The sequence below is a fragment of the Coptis chinensis genome, chromosome 9, assembly GCF_015680905.1.
Source record: "Coptis chinensis isolate HL-2020 chromosome 9, ASM1568090v1, whole genome shotgun sequence".
Lineage (NCBI taxonomy): Eukaryota > Viridiplantae > Streptophyta > Magnoliopsida > Ranunculales > Ranunculaceae > Coptis > Coptis chinensis.
In genome coordinates, this window is record NC_141464.1 from 56,468,543 (window position 1) to 56,483,769 (window position 15,227).

Here is a 15,227-nt window from a genome sequence, read left to right on the forward strand (position 1 = left end):
GAATCAAACGCCTTAGTGTTTTTACCTTTCATAGTTAATTCAAGTTTCACCGTTTTCATAGTATAGTTAAAATAAATAGTTTTAAGAGTAGTTAAACAACTTTCAAATCAACAACCATCATATTCGGATTATGTTAAATAGACTTTAGATTTCAATTATTCCTAAGTAGCAATCCCTGTGGGTTCGACCTTGTTCTCGCACACCTACTACAATAGACCTTGTGCGTTTGCAAGTATTATTATTATAATTATAGGATTTAATTAGTCTGTTTATTTAGGTTGGTTAAAACCCTATCACTACGTGCTACTGATCAAAATTAAACTTTGTGGGATGTTGTGAGGTTTCATGCAAATGTCAACTTAATACAATAACTCTACTGATCAACCTGCTAATTGCTATTTCCATAAAACACCTCAACTGCGTGCTTTAATGGTTCATATATTAACTTTGGACCAAAACAAGTCAAAACCTTAAAAGTAATTATTTTCAACAGTGTTATATGGCTTAGAATGATGCATCAAACAATAATTATTAGTATAATATTCCTCCTCCATGTATTAATCTCAAGAGTTAGGCCCTTAAAGTTTTATTAGTAGAATACATCTTAGTTTAAAAAACTCATATCTTAACCTATTCTCATATCTGAGTTGATTAATTAAAAGTTTATAGGTTTCGTTGTAGTGCATAATACATATTTTTAGTGATTTGAAAGATGGTTTAGTGATTTGTTATTATTAGGTTGGGAATGGAAAATTGTTAAATCACCTAGAGTTAAAGATTGCTAAATCACCGACAATTTAATAAACCGTTATACAAACTAGAGTTTACTATTATACAACCTAGAGTTAAGAGCCCATCTCAATTCAATCTCTATGTGGCTAAGTGCGTGAGTGGCTCAGAGATAGAACTCGTAAAGCCTTTTTCAGCACGCGTATGTCTGGTCCAAAATCTAGATATCTGCTATGGCTAGAATTTAAATGTAATACACCAGTCCAAGATCCAACCAAAGTTTCCTATTCATATGGGTGTGACGTGTGAATGTGTGATTCAAGCTTTCAACCAAAGTCTACAACTGATGGTTGGAAATTTGCAATGTCCCGGTTCTTGGGGTGCGAGCTTTAACTCACAATCATGACGGGCTACCTTAGGAATTAGTGGGCTACTGCCAATTATAGCCACTAGGCACTAGCGATAAGTGCTTGCGAAAGGTCACAATGATAATGGCCGTCATCGTTATTCTCAACTTATAACAAGGTTAGTTTTGGGTTAAAAATCGCTACAGCGCTACAAGTTGGGCGAAACGACTTGTCTGCATAATAATGCCCGCTCTCTCTCTTTCATGGCCAGCTTTTGGTACAACTATTTTCTGTAAACATTAATGACTGATCACTGATCAGCTTTAGTTCACATATCATGTCTTTTTAACGGAAGAAGTTTCAAGTTGCAGAAGAAGTGAAGAACTATAGGCTTTTGGTAAGTTTGAAGTGGTTCTGAGAGATATGCGTCCAAAGATCATTCTTTTTGGTGATTCCATTACTGAAGAATCCTTTGATGTTGGAGGTTGGGGTGCTGCTCTTGCCCATCACTTTTGTAGGACGGTACATATTTATCTCTTTTCTTACTGTGACATTTATGTTCTTGTCATTATTCCATATTTTTTTGTTTCATCAATGGTATATCCAGCCAAGTTTGCTTATTAATCATTTTTCCAAATGAAGTTCTTGTAGTTTCGGAGTTTTGATTCTAAATTGGTTAACTTGAAATTTAAGAGATGATTTTGCATTTTGATCTTTTAGGTTGACGTAGTGCTTAGAGGTTATAGTGGATACAACACAAGATGGGCACTTCTAGGTATGGACAAGATTTTCCCGGTGGAAGATGGTGCTAGTTCACCGATTGCGGTAACCATTTTCTTCGGCGCGAATGATGCTTGCCTTTCGGATCGAAGCAGTGCATTTCAACATGTTCCTCTTCATGAATACAAGCAGAATCTCAACTCCATCATCTCTCTCATCAAGGTCTTCTTCTCATTCACGTTATCATACATTCATACCGCACTTGGTGCATTGCACAATAAGAATACTTAATTTAGGTTAATTAATTATAAATTTTTGCTTACATCATCAATAAATTTGTTTTTATTTGCACGTGCAATAACCATAAGTCCATAACTCTTGCTGGCCGTCCAATTGGTGACCCAACTTCTGTTTGGGCCCATCTCAATAATTTCTTCTTGGGAAACCATGGAGAGATGGTGCCGAATATATGAAGGTAGTAGGTACTAGGTAGTACATGTGAAGCTCATTTGTGTCATTTGCTAAGGAGTCAAGCAAGTACTGTGACTTTAGTGCTAGGACACAACATTTATAAAGAGTTGCACGTTGCAGTTCTTAATTTATGTAACATGCCACTGACACTAACCCCTACTCCCCTAGTAACTAGGTTGGGCTTCTTTGCCTACAAATATTTTCGTGTCACTAGTAAAAACTTTGCTGCCATTCAAAACTACAAGTTAAATAGTAAAAAACTAAAAACACCTGTCAGCACCATCAAGCGTATGTTTCCGTTCTACTTCAAAAACATTGTAATTTATGTGAACATTTACTGGCAAAGAAGCACAACAAATACGTAGTTTGATTTAGGTTTTTTTTTTAAAACGGGCTGTCTGGTTATACGGACATGTTATAGAGTGTATTGAGCAGCTTATATTTTATAGAGTGTCTTGAGCAGCTTATATAAACTGTCTACGAACACTATATAAATTATTCAAGACACTATATAAACTGCTCCACAAATATATCTGTTTAAACAAAAATATGTAATTTGATTGTTATTTATTTTTATCCTTGGGTATAGAATGTCTTTTGTTATTGTCGAATTTTTCTTGTCGGTGTCTAATGCTGACTTGCAGAAAATTTGTTTGTGCATGCGGACCCATGTCTTCTATTGTGTTTCTGGGCAGTGTTCGTGATTCCGAAGGAAACCTCGGAATTCTAAATATAAAATTGAAATATTGATTATTCCGAAATCAATCGAAATTCTGAATATGATAGGGGTTGAAATTTAATGAATTTTGGTTTTTAGATTTATTGGAATTCCGAAAATTCCGAAATCCTGAACTATGCTTATGGGTGATTCCTTCAAATTATTATATGATGGCTAATGCTTGCTTACAACACAAAAACAATAAGAAGGGGCGCCAATGTTTTATGATTGATAAGCATGGCAATTGGGGAACTTAATTAGGTCAAAATGACAACGATTTGTAGTACCATAGTTTTGACTATATTTTTGTCAGGACTAAAATGTGCTTTTCCATTGTGATGAAGGGACCATTATTACTATTGTGCATGCTCACAATTAGGACTGTCTCTTTTTTTTTTTTGAATTTCGACCCGAAATTGGTCCGGTTTTAGATGTAATTTTCATAGTCTGATACTCGATTTTATAAATTTCTAAAAATTTTGAAAAATAATTGGATCGGATTTAGATATAACTGTCAAATATAATCCGAAAATTTTGAAATATAGCCAATCCAAATTTCTGACATTATTTCTAATTGTTTGTGAAACTATATGTACTTATATTATAACAAATCTGCCGTGTCCATTTGGTTAAATAATGACCATTTATTTATTTTCTAACTTTCTACACTAACAAAACAAAACAAACAACTAAACAAACCCAAGTAGTTACTTCACTCCTTTTTTCTCCCACTCCTCTCAGCACTTCTCTCTCTCATCATAGTAAGTAGAATTTTTAAATTAGTTTTTCATAAGAATATTTTGTATCATTTTTTTTTTAGCTCCTGACATGTAAAATTTTGGTTTTTTGAAATTCCAAATTGGTTTATTGCTATTGTATATTTTGAAATTTTGTTGTGTCAAATTTTCTTTTCCAAAATAGTGGAAAGTAAAGAAATCTATGAAATTTTACCACGAGTTCTAAAATTTTTGAGTTATTTCGAAGCTTCTGAATTTGGATAGATATTTTGATTCCGAAAATAAATTGGATCAGATTTGACTAGCATATTGGATTCCAAAAATATTTGGAAAAACTTCCGATAGAGATCAATTAAGTTACCCTTAATTACATCCGTCATTGCTTGTTTATTCTTGAAGATCAATTTTCACGAACTTACATTACCACCTTGAATAGTTGTACCGTGCAACTCCCTTTTGTAATTGTTGTGTACAAATTACAATTGGTTTGGTTGAAGAGATAATCGGTTATTCTTGATTACATGCACACCAATTAAAATTGTTTGTAAAATATATATTTTAATATTAAAACTCTCACAATGGGTATTTTTCGAGCTCTATTAAAATTTCACGTCATCTCCTATTAAAACGGAAATTTCTTTCGTATTTGAAAAACGGGAATCCTATTATAACGGGAATTTCTCTCCTATTAAAACAAATTCTAGCACTTCTAATTAAAGCGGAAATCATTCGCCTATTAAAATGTGAATTCCTTCCCTATTGAAAAGGAAAAATCTACCATATCTAATTAAAATGAGAATTATTCTCCTATTAAAACAAAATTTCTCTTCCAATTGAAAAAATGGGTTTTTAAAACTTAATTAAAATTTAATTTAAAATAAATTGTTAGAAAATTAAAATGGATTAGCGACTAAAACGGTAGTCAAAAGAGCCGGTGCGTATGCACGAGCCTACAAGCTAGTATCTAAGTAAATTTCAGTTTTTATAATAAGATCTACACACGTGTGATAAAGAAAAAGATATGGACTAGTTGGGGATGATTCCTATGCTCAAAAATATTAGGGCAAACCCCAGATGTAAGATCTAACGGTAATGATGTGGTAATGTTTTTTCACGTGAAAATAATAATAATAATAATAAAAAACAACTTTATTTCATAGCTGTCGGATCTTGCACCATAGGGGCTAGGGGTGGGAATTTGGCCCTAACGATTCTAACCCGGTCCTGACCGGCCCAACCCTAAGTCTTATAAAGCCTTCACAACTAAAGCTCTTACAGAGTTTAGGGCAGGGCTGACCCGACCCTAATGCTTTCTAAGGCAGGACTAGGGCTAGGGCTAGGGTTCTAAAACATAGGCCCGACCTTAATTCAGCCCTCATTAGCTTGACCCTAACTAAACCCTAGTTATAGTTTCACACTTTCACTATAAATACACATACTATAATTGTCTAACTCTTTGTTAAATATTTTCAATTAAAATAACATTGTCCTTTGTAATTTATCACTTACACCCAAATGTATTTCCAATAACTTGTCGTATATAATAAAAACTTGTCAACTTAGCAACTATGAAGAACAATGAGCACTAGCCTAAACTGATGTAGTAAAAAAAAAGAAAATATATAGGCGTGACCTTAAAGCCTTTAAAGAGGGCATATGGTAGGATTAGGGCTTGAGATTTAGACTTGTGACCCGATCCGACCTGATCCTATACTGACTTTAAGGCCGGACCGACCCAACATTAATATCTGAAATGCTTTAAATGTTTAGAGTAGAACTAGCCTGACCCGGCCCGTATAGGGCTTTGTCTGTTTTTTCGTTTTAAAAAAAAATGGGGGTCATCCATAACTAACCCAAAAGATATGTTTGCGGTACAATTGTTTAATGGAGCATGAGGCACGTTACATACTTACATGTCGTTTAGTATCAGTTAATTGACATGATTAGTTAACTACATACTACATTCTTATGGTTAAAGTTGGATGTTTCGATTCAGAAGCGATGGCCCTCAATTGTAGTTCTCCTCGTCACTCCACCGCCTATTGATGAAGACGGACGACTTCGGTACCACATTTACTTAATGTAGAAGACATACTTCTTGTTACACGGTTTGTAATCCTCCTACTTCTGTTCATGGAGCTCTGTTATGTATATGCAGGTATCCTTATGGGGACAACCATGGTGTGCCTGAAAGGACGAATGAGGCTGCTGGTGCTTATGCTAAGGAGTGTGTTACAATTGGGGAAGAATGTGGAGTATCAGTGGTGGATGTGTGGTCTAAAATGCAGCAATTCCCAGACTGGGGAAAATCTTTTCTCAGGTATTCCCAAATGTTTATTAATTATGACCAATTCCTGGTTCACATTTTCTTGTGGTTCCATCAATTCATATGCTCATATATACTATATATGTGGTCACACAAATCATCATTTTTATTGGAACGAATTATACTTCATTATGTGGTCATAGTTATATGTTAACTATGAGTATCCATTGCTACCTTCCTTAACTTATTACCCTGATTATTTTGGCTTAATTTGTTAAGGGCGTCTGTGCGTGGTTCCAGAAGCTATATAACTTCTGGAGTTGCTTCCTTCTGAAATTAGAAAAGAATGACAAACTGTCGATCTCCAACAAGAATTTCTTCATTTTGACGAGTTCATTCAACTCCCAGAATTGGGTTCCACATTCTCACCAAAATGAGACAAGTTTCAACTCCTGAAATCCGCGTGTTGGAGCAGGATTCGTTAGGTACAACTATGAACTACCTAAAATAAGGAAAATATACTAAAACTCCAGTGACTAGTTGACCCTGTATATTTCCTTTTGGTAAGCCCTCTAGAAATGTACACGAAATATAGAGCACAATCAAGATTTCGAAATATGGACCAACTGTAGGGCAATCTAGAGCAAAGTCCATTGTGGCCAAGTGCATTTTCAATCCTATTTCCTTCACAAAATATACGTTATTACTAAGTACTAACCACCTTTGAAATGATGAACATCCAGTTAGGCAACATGCTTATAATCCTTCACGGAACCGACTGCCCAGTTGCAGACTTGCAGTACAATGCAACATCAGTTTTGAAACATCCAACAAAAGCTTGTTCTGTCTTCTAAATGGAAAAGAGGGCACTCATTAATTAAGGTGAAGACAGAATTCTAAATTCCCAAACAGGCTGTAAAACAACATATTAGTTTTCCCACAATTTATTCCTTTTCACCTGTACCGTCAAGGCTTTGTTTGAAACTGCATGATAATCGTTGAGGAAAACTTGCAAGTTGTGGTGGACAAATTTCATGAATTAGGAAGCATACGTTTTCGATCAATTCTCGGAAAATATTCATGCCACACAGTGAAAATTCTGTTGAAGATTTGTCATGACGATATCAACAAAAGAAAGGAATTCTGTTTCATTTGTTTTTGTTACCCATGGTCACTACTTGGATACTTTCTTACTGCTATCAAAGACATCAAAAGTTCAAATTGAAAAAAAAAAAAAAAAAAAAAAAAAAAAAAAAAAAGAAGAAGAAGAAAAACTCAAATACTTAATTATTAGGTTGACAGTTTTTAGTCTAATCGCCAACTGTCTGTCCTAAGTGACTACGTCGATTGTCAAAACCGAAAACTGGGTTTAGCTGCTATGTTTCCTATATTTAATGGCATATTACTGATACCTATTTTTGGGGTTATGAAGTTCATAATTTGTTGTAATTTATCTAAGGTATAACTCGCTTCATTGGCATTGCAGAGATGGATTACACCTTACACCAAGCGGTAACAAAATTGTGTTTGAAGAAGTACTGGAGAAACTTAAAAAGGCAGGTTTAGGCGTTGATACCTTACCTGTTGATCTCCCAGTCTTTTCGGATATTGACCCTAATGATCCTCTCAAAGCTTTCCAGAGTTCAGATATATCGTCTAAATAAGGTAGGAAATTAAATTGGTATTTTTGCTGGTTATATATAATATGTATACCAAGTTTTAGTAAAACCGTGTCTTACAAATATCAAGCAGTGTCAACTGTCAGTTCTGTAAGTCATCTGAGTTTGTTACTCTATGTTATATTTATTTTGATGTTACTCGCAACTTTTGAGTCAACATACTCGTGTTTATCTATTTTCCGTTATTCAGATGGCTCATCCTCCAAAATCATGCTGAAGCTTAAAGCAATTTCTATTCTATAGTTTACAGTAGTAGTCTTCTGATCTTGGTCTAGCTAGGCTTTAATTAGAGTAACACATCAAATGTTAAAGATTTAATGTGCAATTGGTAAATTATGCCTTTTCTGCAATTCGCGGTTCTGTTTGTCGTTGGTGTAAAACAGCCCTCAGTAGTTTAATCCTAGCTACCATATTTCCCTCATAAACTGTGAATCTAAGGAGCTATATAATATGAAGATTTCATTAACATATTTGAAGTAGCAATTATTGTAATGCATCTTTCAATCTTATCGTCGGTGTCAAAATAACAACGTTAATTCCATAGAGTAGAACGGACGACTCCTATGTCTAAGATAAGAGATGACCTGATCTATTGCACAGCGAGCAAGCAGGTTTACCTGCTAACGTCAACAATTCATATCAATCTTTTTATTTAAAATCTATCGACCAATCACTTATAACTATGGGGGGGGTGGGTTGGGGTATGGGTTGTATACTTGGTAGCACCAGAGGAAAATGTTTTTGGAGGGAAGAGCTCTGCACTTCAACATCTACTAGGGGAATAGTCTAGACAACAATGGAGAATGAGAATGATGCTGAGAATCTGGTCCTCCAGGTGCCGGTCTCTTCATGCTTTGGGCGATCAACCTCCGCTCGGGATACTCAACTTTTGAGAGATCGTAGCCAAATCTTTGTAAAATAATGCGACTATCGGTAGTTTTCTGCACCATGGGAAAAATCCTCGCTTCCGAACCCATCATGAGCATGCACAAGGTTATTAGCAAGAATGTGGACATTTGTGTCATAATGTATTTGGCCATCTCCCGCAACGCTTGAAACTTGGAGCCAGGTTACTGAGGGGAGAAAACGTTTAGAGCCACCGAGATGACTGAAGTGTCTTTCCAAGTAACTGAAGCCCCTATATATAATGAAAGAAATCAAATAGGTTAGAAACAAAAGCACAAGATTTAAACTCTTGAATTAGTGCTACTGATAGTGTTGTTTAAAATCTAAAAAAGTATCTAAGCATATGGTATTGGAACTGCCACTGTGACAGAGAGTCCTACTCATTCTGTTTGTCTTTCTATACAATGGAGCTGCGTGGCACCTCCCATAACTTTACAACAACCTCAAAACTTAGCAATGAGTTAAAACTCTACAGTATCAAAATTGTGTTTTTTGTCTCCGCATTATCTTTTTCTTTGTGGTCCTTCTTTATCTGGGATTAGTATTTGGAATCAAAAGGGTAGTTTAGCCCGACCTTCTAGCCACCCTTGTCTTTTGTACTATGGGTTCTATATTGAATGAGTTGCGTTGCAACATAGGTACTTTTTAGCTAGGGTTAACTAGTATTATCCCCACTAAGAGTATGATGAGCCAATTAGGATTTCCCCCTTAATTATTAGATGGGGAAATTAGGGTCTCTCTTCTAAATATACAAAAAAAAAAAAATTTTGATTTTGATATCTTGTCATTTTTTGTGTTTAGGTTTAGGAAATACTAAGGATCAACCTAATTTCCCATCTAATAGGGAGGAAATCCTAATTGGCTCATCTAGTGGGGGATAATATTCGTTAAGCCTTTTAGTTAAACATCATTTAGACTGGATTCCAAAGATAGGAGTAGACTATAATTAGAAACGTTCCTATAGATTAGCTTATTTCACACTTAATTATTTGTTTCCCAAAGGATTAAGCTCATTTTTCAGAACAGTGCTGAAATGCGATAGGTGGTGGGGTTGTTTTGAACTATTGATATCTTGTCATATAGCCTATAATTGACTGAAGTTTAGGTTTAACTTCAAATACTAAGGATTAGTTGGTTCCTGTAAGGCTGTTGTTATGAATAGTACAATGCGAAAACAACGTTATCTACAACAAATAGATCAATCCTACGCAAAGATCGATCATTCTCACTATACAAACTTCAACACCCTCCAAGTAATATCCCAACATTTCTCAATATCAAATAACAAGCATATAAAGTAAAACAATTAATGTAAAGGAAGAACAAACCACAAGACGAGATATATCGTAATTCGGCAATTTGTCTACGTCCACACTGCGAGTTCCAAGCTTTACTAAATGTCTAGAGTAACAGATTACAAGATCTCTCAATTCACTCACAAATAATGAACACTCAACTCACAAAGAATTGCACTCTTATAATCACTCTCTTTCTTGATTTTGGTTAGGTTAAGTTTTTACAGAAAAAACTTATATTTATATTGTTTCTAAAAACTTCTAAAAACAATCGAATTTGTGTTGAAAAACGGTGGAGCGCGGGCACGCCGCGGCGGGTAAAAGTTGAGTTGGCGCCCTAAAATCTTGGAAAGTAGCCAAAGACATGGCGTCGCGCTTTGTTCGAGCATACATAGATGCGTGCCCTAACACCAAAGTGAGAAAAAACATTTTTTTTCTCTACATTTTCCACTTCGGTGAGGTTTTAACACATAAGACCGAGCCAAACACATCCAGCAAGAACACATCCATCTGGAACTCGCAGTCAACCTCCCCAAAGGGCCATGCCCACAAAGGGCTCTTTCAAGCATGTAGGATTTGGAGCAAGTCCAAATAGTGTTAGAACTTAACTCCGGTGACAACCTTTGTCAGCATATCAGCAAGATTGTCATGGGTGTCCATTTTCTCAAGTGCTACATCACCATCCTCAACGACATCCTGTATAAAGTGATAATGGACATCAATATGCTTGGTCTGAGCATGATGAACCTGGTTCTTCGCCAAATAAATAGCACTCTGACTATCACAATATAAAGTAACACTGTTATGCTCAATACTCATATCATCTAGAAGACCTCGAAGCCATAATATCTCTTTCACTGCCTCTGCCATTGCCATATATATACTCTGCCTCAGTAGTAGATAGAGCAATTGTAGCTTGTAGCATAGACCTCCAACTAACCGGTGCACCATGCATCATAAACACATAACCAGTAGTCGATCATCATCTATCTAGATCACCTGCATAATCTGAATCCACATACCCACTGACATAACAAGTGCCTCCACCATAAACTAATCCCACATCCAAGGTATCCTTCAAGTACCTCAATACCCATTTCACTGCTTCTTAATGCTGTTTCCCAGGATTTGTTATATACCTGCTTACAACACTAACTGTTTGTGAAATGTCTGGGCATGTGCACACCATAGCATACATCAAACTGCCCACTACACTTGCATAAGGAACATTAGCCATATGCTTTTGTTCCTCCACCGAACTAGGAGAGAACTTAGCTGAAAGCCTAAAATGCCCAGTTAAAGGTGTAGAAACCGACTTTCCATTCTCCATACTAAAACGAGAAATTACTTTCTGAAGGTATTTCTTCTGAGATACAACTATCTGTCGCTTCTTCCTATCTCTGTCAATCTCCATGCCCAATATTTTCTTGGCTCCACCTAAGTCTTTCATCTCAAACTCAGAGTTAAGTTGAGATTTCAACTTGTCTATCTCCACCATGCTTTTGGAAGCAATAAGCATGTCATCCATATAAAGCAGGAGATAGATGAAGTCATTACCACAAAGCCTACGAAAGTAAACACAACAGTCATACTTACTTCGGGTGTACTCATGTTGCATCATGAATGTGTCAAAGCGCTTGTACCATTGCTTTGGCGATTGCTTTAAACCATACAGTGACCGATTCAACTTGCACACATAATCTTCTTTCTCAGCAACAACAAAACCCTCAGGTTGTCTCATATAGATCTCTTCCTCCAAGTCCCCATGCAAGAAAGCAGTTTTCATATCAAGTTGTTCTAACTCCAAGTGGAAGTGAGCAACTAAACTCAATAACATACGAATGGAAGTATGTTTGACCACCGGGGAAAATACCTCATTGTAGTCGACTCCTTCCTTCTGTGAGAAACCCTTTGCTACCACTCTTGCCTTGTACCCATCTTCGGACTTCTCGGAAAGACCTCCTTCTTTCTGAACACCCATTTACTGTCGATAGTCCTTTTGCCCTTTGACAATAAAACTAGGTCCCATGTGTGATTTTTATCAAAAGATTTCATCTCTTCTTGCATAGCAACCAACCAATCTCTGTAATGAACAACTCTAACAATTTCCTTGAAATTATATGGCTCAACATCTTCGATATTCAGTGCATATGCCACTAAATCCACCTGACCATAGTGTTTCACCGGCTTCTTGTGCCCATACTTGTGCACTTCTTTAACTTGTCTCTTTGGCCTAAGGTCAGCCACTACAAGTTGCAGATGCTCATGCTCTTCTTCCTGTTGTTGTGTGGTTCCATGATCTGGTACCTCATCATGAACCAACCAGTTATCTGCTGCATCAGACAACTCAAGCTCAGTAGCTTGAACTTCTATAGACTCACCATTCTGCTTAGCTTTTTTCGGCTTACACGGAAGTCTCATCAAAGGTAACATCTCTGCTGAACAGAAACTTGTGGTCTTTTAGACACCACAATTTGTATCCCTTTACCCCATTTGCGAAGCCTAAGAATATGGTTTTCTTAGCTCTAGGATCTAGCTTGCTCTCCCTCATATGGTAGTAAGCAGTCGATCTAAACACTCGCAAAATACTATAATCAGCTGGGTTACCTGACCACACCTCATAAGGTGTCTTGCAATCTATAGCTAAAACTGGTGACTTATTGTACAGGTAACATGCCATGGACACTGCATCTGCCCAATACTCTTTGCATAGACTAGCATTAGACAACAAACATCTCGCTCTTTCAAGCAAGGTTCTATTCATCCCCTCTGCCATTCCATTCTGGCGGGCGTGCCCCGACCGGGTCCAAAGTAATTAATTCCCTCATTCGCCAAAACTCTTAGAAAGGCTCATAGGTATACTTAGTACTATTGTCAGACCTTAGTGTCTTGACCTTCCTATCTGTGCGATTCTCAACCCTTGCTTTCCACTTCTTAAAAGTCTCAAACACTTCATCTTTCGTTTTCATCATATACACCCACACATAGCGAGTATGATCATCAATGAATGAGACATAATAACGGTTACCTCCTTTAGAAGCCACTCTGGAGGGTCCCCAAACATCTGTATGCATATAATCAAGGATGTCTATTGTCGTGTGCTTGCTTGAACTGAATTTGACTCTGTACTGCTTCCCATAGACGCAATGCTCACAGAACCCCATACTTGGCTTCTTCAAATCCTTTAAGAACCCTCGCTTGCACAACTCAGACAAACCCTTTTCACTCATATGCCCTAGACGCATATGCCACATCTTAGTGCACTCAGAATCATCACTACATGCAATCACTGCTACATCGTCTATCACCGTACTAACCATCAAAGTATATAAGGTTACATGTCTTTGACCCTTCATAACAACTAAAAAGCCATTAACAACCTTTAGGACTCCACCTTCCCCCACAAACTTGTGGCTTTTGGAATCCAAGGTACCAAGAGAAATAAGGTTTTTCTTTATCTCAAGAACATGTCTGACATCGGTTAAAGTCCTCACTACACCATCATGCATCTTGACCCGTATAGTTCCAATTTCTATCGTCTTACAAACAACGTCATTACCCATCAAAACGGAACCACCATCAATGCTCTCATAAGAAGTAAACCACTTTCTATTCGGGCACATATGGTGGGAACATTTGGAATCAAGAATACATCTTTCGGCCATATAGTCTTGTGTAGACACATAGAGACTCAACTTGTCCCCTTCAGAGCCTAAAACATAATTTGCCTCAATTTTAGCCTTACCTTTCTTCTTACCATCTCTCTTGTTCTCTTTCTTCAGGTGAGGACAATTACTTGCGTAATGTCCCTTTTTATCACAGTTGTAGCACTTCACATGTGTCAAAGGCTTCTTTGACTTGGACCTAGACTTCTCATTGCTTGTAGAAGCTTTTTCATGCGACCTTCCTCTTGCCACTAGCCCCTGACCTGCATCAATGCTATTCTCAACTTTTGTCTTTTTCATCAAGTCATAAGAAAGTAGCACACTTTGAACTTTGTCAAGATCAACATCTTCTCTATTCATAAATGTGGTCATTAGATGCTCATAGCTTTCAGGTAAAGAGAATATTAAACATGCCGCTTGATCCTCATCATTCATCTGCATACCAATATTCAAATAATCTGCTAGGCGTCGACGGAACTCACTAATGTGCTCTTGCATCGTTGAACCATCCACCATCATGTACCGATAAAGACGCTTCTTAAGGTATATCTTGTTCGTCATGCACTTGGTCATATATATAGCTTCTAGCTTGAGAAAAATACCGACAGCGGTATTTTCTCCCATCACACTATACATGACCTCATTAGCAAGATACAACCAGATTGATGAACAAGCCTATAGATCGAACTCTTCCCAATCATCATCACTCATAGTCGCAGCCTTAGATTTAATCCCTTTTAAAGCCTTGTGCAAACCTTGTTGGATGAGGATGTTCTTTACTTGGACTTCAAAATCCCAAAGTTATTCTTCCCATTAAGCTTTTCTACTTCAAACTTAGCATTTGACATTTTGGGAGCCATTTTTTCAAGTCACACACAATAACCCAAAAAACAATTTCACTTCGAAATTTTATCGAACACATTGTCTACACAAATTTTGAGCACTATGGTTCTTCACCAAAACTCAAAATCCTAGGTTGTATACCTCGCTCTGATACCAATTGTTGTGAATAGTACAATGCGGAAACAACGTTATCCACAACAAATAGATCAATCCTACACAAATTGATCTTTCTCACTAGACAAGACTTCAACACCCTCCAAGTAATATCCCAACACTTCTCAATATCAAATAACAATCATATAAAATAAAACAATTAATGTAAAGGAAGAACAAACCACAAGACAAGATATATTGTGGTTCGACAATTTGCCTACGTCCACACTGCGAGTTCCAAGCTTTACTAGATGTCTAAAGTAACAGATTACAAGATCTCTCAATTCACTCAAAAGAATGAGCACTCAACTCACAAAGAATTGCTCTCTTATAATCACCCTCTTTCTTGGTTTTGGTTAGGTTAAGTTTTTACAGAAAAAAACTTATATTTATACTGTTTCTGAAAACTTCCGAAAATAGTCAAATTAAGTCTTTGAAAAAGCGGTTGGAAGCGGTGGCGCCCGCCTTGCCGCCGGCAAAAAGTCGAAGCGGGCATGCCTAAAGTATTGGAAGTCGCCAAAGACATGAGCGTCGCGGCATCCTTGTTCAGCATATGTAAGGCGCTTTAACAACAAAAGAGAGAAAAAACGTCTTTTTTCTATACAGCTGTAACAGAACAACTTGTTTCTCAATGATTCCTGGTATAACGTTTAGTGCTAATATGAGATCAGCTGGTTCTGAAAGAGAAGAACTTGTTT

At 36.8% G+C, this 15,227-nt stretch overlaps 1 protein-coding gene across 4 annotated transcripts; it reads left to right on the forward strand.

Moving 5' to 3' along the window:
- The first annotated feature begins 1,074 nt into the window (after window positions 1–1,074).
- Window positions 1,075–7,856, forward strand: LOC147476854 (SGNH hydrolase-type esterase superfamily protein). Of its 4 annotated transcripts, none has more exons than XM_086582257.1 (5): window positions 1,075–1,598; window positions 1,797–2,018; window positions 5,719–5,786; window positions 5,881–6,042; window positions 7,475–7,856. In XM_086582257.1, the coding sequence occupies exons 1-5, from the start codon at window positions 1,500–1,502 to the stop codon at window positions 7,650–7,652; spliced, it is 729 nt and encodes a 242-aa protein (XP_086438383.1). In that variant the 5' UTR covers window positions 1,075–1,499; the 3' UTR covers window positions 7,653–7,856. The 4 variants fall into 4 exon arrangements, with proteins under 4 accessions (XP_086438383.1, XP_086438382.1, XP_086438385.1 ...); XM_086582256.1 differs by having other exon boundaries at window positions 1,279–1,598; window positions 5,719–5,804; XM_086582259.1 differs by lacking the exon at window positions 7,475–7,856 and adding an exon at window positions 6,732–6,870 and having other exon boundaries at window positions 1,279–1,598.
- Window positions 7,857–15,227: the final 7,371 nt, after the last annotated feature.